The 6,274-nt window shown below is 45.7% G+C and overlaps 1 protein-coding gene across 1 annotated transcript; it reads right to left on the bottom strand.

Moving 5' to 3' along the window:
• Nucleotides 1-1,885: 1,885 nt before the first annotated feature.
• LOC129850767 (protein bassoon-like) lies at nucleotides 1,886-6,268 on the bottom strand. Its single transcript, XM_055917011.1, has 2 exons — nucleotides 5,817-6,268; nucleotides 1,886-3,507 (listed from the first exon to the last, which is right to left on the bottom strand). Exons 1-2 carry the CDS (start codon nucleotides 5,868-5,870, stop codon nucleotides 2,443-2,445), a joined length of 1,119 nt encoding a protein of 372 aa, XP_055772986.1. The 5' UTR covers nucleotides 5,871-6,268; the 3' UTR covers nucleotides 1,886-2,442.
• Nucleotides 6,269-6,274: the final 6 nt, after the last annotated feature.

Here is a 6,274-nt window from a genome sequence, read left to right as displayed (position 1 = left end):
GCAGAGAAAGGGGAGGATGAGTCAGTGTACTGAGGTAGGTAGACTGAGGCAGTAGCAGCCTCGTTCACATGGCCATCCAGCACCATGCCCTGTCCTAGACCAATGACTCACATGATCTATCTATTCCTCTTCATCACAAAGGACTCAGTGCTCTACGTAGCTCTCCATCAATCACCACACTTTCAGTTTCATGAAGCATCCTTGAATGGATTGGTTTAGATTAGATGCGTGTCTGGTTGGGTTGAATTGAATTTCAGCTCAGTTAAAATCAAGTTTGGGGTCGAAATTCATCAGGAAATTAGGACTTTTTCAATTAGTATCTTTTTCAGTGAACCTTTTCAATCCATGATCAGAATGTCCTATTCATTCTCGACTGAGTAAAGATGAATTTACATAGTCCCTGAAACATGGTGGTATTTCATCTCTGTCGGTTATACTCCGCACCTGGGTTGTGTTCATAATTGCACACTGTCACAAAGCGTTTTGCATTGGAAATGAAAATGAGCATTTCTTATTGGACAAGTCCAGCTAGTGCCTCACTATTTCAGTCAGTTTTCTTCAGTTTGGTGCCTAATGAACACAACCCTGATTTTGAGCAAAACAAGTATAATGGTTGCAGTGTTAAGACACACTGGTCCAGAGACACCTAATCTTTGGCTCATTAAGCCATGTAAGAACATCATCACCTAGGATGCTGATCTCCCCAACGTAATTACACATTTCCCCGTGCCTTGGACTTAATTCGAGGAATACGCTGCTCCTCATTACTGCCAAAGATGGGCCAGTACGACAACACAGAGACACCAGTCTATGATATTGGTAGCATTTTATATTGAGTTGACCTGTGTAGTCCAGAAGCCATAACCTGAGGGCCTTTGCTCCTCTAGGAGCTAAAATTAGTAGGTAAAGTAAGTGCCACCTGTGTAGTAATGAGGTAATTACACTAGTAACAACATTAGGGTACATAGTAGTACTGTAGTAACTAGCTGTCTGAGCCAACACAAAGACACATGAGGGTCTATGATGTGTGTTTTACCTCTATTTTAACTGTCTTTTGAAGTACTGTATGACATCACAGTGTATGTGTCTCTACATACAATAATGTTAAATAAACCTAAACGTAAATGATGAACTCCATGAGAAAATGGAGAGCCTCTTCAGTGACGTTGTTTCATAATGGAGTGGCGGCCATCTTGTTGGGCGTGGTGGTGGAGTCATGGTTCTCACCGTGTGACAAGGAGTTAGACTGCCTAATCTCCTCGGAACACCTTAAATAGACCAGTAGCATGATTACTAAGGGAACTGGCCACGTGCTATGCCGCTAAACACTAAACTACCAACTAGCATAGTGAAGCTAGCATGTGAAGCTACGCCAAACCTGCATTTGCGTGAGCTCACCTATACCTGCTTTCAACATTTTCACTGCTTTCACTCAAGTTTGAACAACTTACATTGTGAGTAGCTCCTAAGCCAAGCCAGACATGGTCGATAACAAATACAATCTAGTCACAGTTCAACCAAACTTTCTATTATAATTGAGAAACCAACTCTAGCCTTATTACACCCTATTGACCTGTCAACCAACATATACAGCAGTTACACAGTAGACATGCAATAAGTAGGCTACTGCTGTATTTTCCCCTCAGAATACTGTTTGACAGCGAGCTTTGATTTGCTGAGCTGAATGAAATTCTGTGCAGTTCTTCTATTAATACAATTCGATGACCCCATAAACCATCTGTTCTTGGGAACTGAATGTAAGTGATGTATGTTAATTCAGTGTCAATGGGACACGCTAGTAATAAATCAAAGAGTAGTTGGTTCCTATGACCACACACACACACACACACACACACACACACACACACACACACACACACACACACACACACACACACACACACACACACACACACACACACACACACACACACACACACACACACACACACACACACACACACACACACACCCCTCTCTTAGATTACAGAGTCAAGTGGCATCCTTTTGAAGTGTGAATAAAGCTCAATAATGAGATGGCCATTTAAATGGCATTCATTTAGCCTTATTAACCTAGCCCCACAATGGCTTAGAGTTAGACTACAGTGCAGCTAGGAGGCTAGGGAAGGCTAAACACATCGACCACAAACCACTCCCTCAAAGGTCAAACACTTGCAGCAGTCATGACAACCAAGACCGTGACCAACGTTCAGGTTCACTTATGGTAAGAGCTGTACCTTTAAACAGGGTGTCAATATTTGTGTCCTGATTACAATTGGAAGATATAGAAACCAAATTGACTGCAGACGTGGTTTTTAAATAGCCAGTGAGTGACTGAACAACATGGAGTGTACAGAAGACTGTAGCCCTAACCCACCTACTGTAACAATGGAAACGGCTGAAGTCCTTGTATGGTTTGTGTACCTTTCAGCAGAACTGTTTCTATTTTAGCAGTAGTGAGGGCTGTACTGGTCTTACCTCACCAAGATGAGGTGTGGGGTTGAAGCCACACAGGTTGCACACACTCTTCTTGCACTCAGTGCAGTTGCTGTAGTTAGGGGGGTCTGCTGATCCAACGTTCAGCTCCACCTTACACAGAGGGCAGTTTTCCTGGGCCCCCGAGCCTGTTGCCATAGTAAGCGGCTCCCCCGCTTTCAGAGGCTCAACGGAGGAATCTGCTTCTATGGACTTTTGGTCCTTCAGCAGGGAGACGGCACGTTTGGGGGGCTTCTTGGAGGCAGGCGGGGTGTCAGGGCTGTCTGAGTCGGGGGGAGACCCGGGAGCGGAGAAGGGAGAGTCCGGGGGAGAACCGAGGGGAGAACAGGGGGCAGAGAAGGGGGAGTCTGGGGGAGAGCCGGCAGGAGAACCGGCAGGAGAATCGGCAGGAGAACCAGCTTTCTCATCTACAGAGTCCACAGAGTCGGTGGTCATGAGGTTGGTGGCCGAGCTCAAAATGGACGAGCCAAAGCCAAACATCTGGGAGGCAGCCGCCGGGGGCTTGGCTGTCTCTGTAAAACCACCAAACCCGCTGAACATCTTTCCCGTCACCGACTCTGCTGTTTTTTGGGGACCAGCAGCGGCTTTGGCCCGATCAGGTTTGGCTGATCCAGTGAACCCACCAAAGCCACTGAACATTGTTCCTGTGATGGACTCGGCCGCCTGGGAGGCAGCGGCTGGAGGCTTGGCCACGTCGGTGAGCCCCCCTAGGCTGATGCCCCCCAGGCCCCCAAAGAAGCTGGACTCCTGTTTACCTTTGGCCGGGGAGGGCTGGGGGCTGCCTTTCGGTGAAAATGGGCCGGGGGATTTCTGCTTGGGCGTGGTTGGAGGGGTTAAGCCTCTGTCAGAGATGCTCTGCTGCTTAATCAGTAGATTGGGCTTCTTGCCATCTTTGTCAGGGTCTTTCCTTGAGGGTGAAGGAGGGGCAGAGCCCCTGCCCATCATAGGAGGGTCATCCATACCCCCCATAGCCCTCTGCATCTGGCAGTTGAGACACAGCCACTCTTTGCCCTGAAAAGATCCAAAACATGGTCAGACACACATACGACACACACATATACACACATGTACTGTATGGCCGGGACGGTACCAGTATCGCGATACTCATTAGTAACGTGGCAAGGAAACAAAACAGGAAGCGGATTGAACTTCTTTAGGAAAACAGCCGTAATGTTGGAAACAAATACCATTATGTTGTCATCCAGAGTCACATGTATTTATTTTCCAAGTTATAACACACAATATTTTACATACAGCAGGTTTTTAAAGGACCAAACAGTATGTTCTGCTTTGTATTTTTATATTTGCCATGAAAACAATATTGCGATATCACATCCCAATATGCCAGCCCTAATGTAGTGTATATACAGGTACACACACACGCACGCACGCACGCACGCACGCACGCACGCACGCACGCACGCACGCACGCACACACACACACACACACACACACACACACACACACACACACACACACACACACACACACACACACACACACACACACACACACACACACACACACACACACACACACACACACACACACACACACACACAAACACAATCCTTTCCTTTAAGTGAAACATCACAGTAATTCAGAGAAAAAAAACTTAATTAGTACATTTCAATAACATGCATGATTCTCTTTTCACACTGTAAATTGTTTTTCGCTCGGTTCATGAGGGATTTAAAAGCACAGTGAATGATTTATACTAATTACGTGTTGCAGTAACGGGAGCTGTATTTGCAGATCGTGGCAATTTGCAGAACCACCATTAAATGTACTATTCGACAAGGCTGAATTACAAATGGAACATTTCTCTAATTTGAGGCAAAAATCCTATCATTACAAACCATTTTATTTGTTTTATGTGAAATGTTTATTGGTTGATTCATTGTTGAAATATAAGAAAAGTACTCTGATGAAAGTAGATGCATTTCATGGTTAGTTAGAAATGGGAAACCACTATATTGATGCATCAGTAAGACTTTATACATATATCATTAGATAATCATACTGATTTCCTACATGATATATACTGTATGTTTGTTCTAAAGATGGAGTTTCCTCACATATCCTGACAACAAGCTTAGCTACAGTGTAATGTGTTTGTTCACTACACAGGACATGGCCTTGGTTACCATTGTCTTCAACAAGAAACCCGACAAAAGAGGACAATATTGACATGGTTATTATCAGTGTCTTGCATAGAACTACACTCACATTTCTGTTCCCTCTTTGTGATTACCATGCTCAATAATTCTACCCCCAGAAAAAGAGATGCAAAATATGACCACTTTGTGATTCTGCTGTTTTATCTGATAGCGTGTGCAAAGATATACTTTTTTGAGAGGGGCACTGATGACCAAATCTTTGAATTCATTATTTGTATTGTATTTTCTGTATATCTACAATAAATACCTTATATGGATAAGTATTAGATCGCCTGCCGACCTCAGTTTCAACAGGCATCATGCCTCGGGGGTGCATGGCTCGTGTGGTTGGTTACTGAAATCTGCCAGTGGCCGGCGGTTGGAGGCTTCCTGTGCCCATGACATGAGTCACCTTGATAGCTTCCCCACTGTCCATATGGCCCCTCTGTTCCTCAAGCTGTGTGGCGTTAATATGAGGGGCATTTCCAGAGCTAGGCCTGACTGCATGGGCATCTCTAGAATGCTAAATGCTCAAAGGCTCATGCTAAAAAGGCTAATGCTAAAAAGGCTAATGCTAAAAAGGCTGATGCTAAAAAGGCTCATGCTAAAAAGGCTGATGCTAAAAAGGCTCATGCTAAAAATGCTAATGCTTAAAAACTATCGCTTGGCTTCTTTAGGTATCAGAATTAACTGTTGGTTTTTATTGATTCACCTTTTTTATGTATATTTTGTACTGTAATGGTGTACTGTGCTTCTCTTGTGAAGGTGAAATGTCATTTAGACATGCTGGGTGAATTTTGTACTAATAAACAGAAACCGAAAACTTAAACTAATTCAAGGCATACGTTGGTTGTTGTATCTATGCAACGACACTGGCAGTAGACATTTAATTGAATGAAGTGTCTGATACATCTGAGACAGAATGTGATGCAAAAAAACACCATATAATAGACCCGCAGTCAGTACAAACTACAGTACAAATACATTTTAAGGGTAAGAGAGAGAGCAAGAGAGACAGAGAGGAATAGCGACAAAGGAAGTGTGGGAAAATGGAAATACGGTGGAGAGAGAGAGAAAGGTTAGTATAAATATATACCAGAGAACAGGAGAAAGAGAGAGAGAGGAAGAAAGCAAGCTAGAGAGAGAGGGCCTTCTCTTACCTCCGAGTCTGGGGGGCTGAATCCACATAGGCTGCAGACCTGGTTCTTACACATGGTACAGTTGCTGTAGTTGGGCGGCTCCTTGGAGCCCACGTTGAGCTGGGTACTCTTGCACAGCGGACACAGCCCACCTCCAGGTGGTTTACCAGGGCCTTGTGGACCAGGGGGACCCCCAGCTTTAGCTGGCCCGCCTGGTTGTGCACCGGGGCCAGGGGGTCCTTGCTGCCCAGGGGGCCCTTGACCGGGGCCAGGGAGTCTAGGTCCTTGCTGCCCAGGGGGCCCTTGTCCGGAGACAGGGGGTCTGGGTCCTTGCTGGCCAGGGGGGCCTTGACCAGGGGGTCTGGGCCCTTTCTGCCCGGGGGGTCCTTGACCAGAGGGTCTGGGTCCTTGCTGCCCGGGGGGTCCTTGACCAGGGGATCTGGGCCCTTGCTGACCAGGGAGGCCTTGACCAGTGGGTC

The sequence above is a fragment of the Salvelinus fontinalis genome, unplaced genomic scaffold (assembly GCF_029448725.1).
Source record: "Salvelinus fontinalis isolate EN_2023a unplaced genomic scaffold, ASM2944872v1 scaffold_2298, whole genome shotgun sequence".
In the NCBI taxonomy this organism is placed as follows: Eukaryota; Metazoa; Chordata; class Actinopteri; order Salmoniformes; family Salmonidae; genus Salvelinus; species Salvelinus fontinalis.
This window is presented reverse-complemented; position numbering and strand designations above follow the sequence as displayed.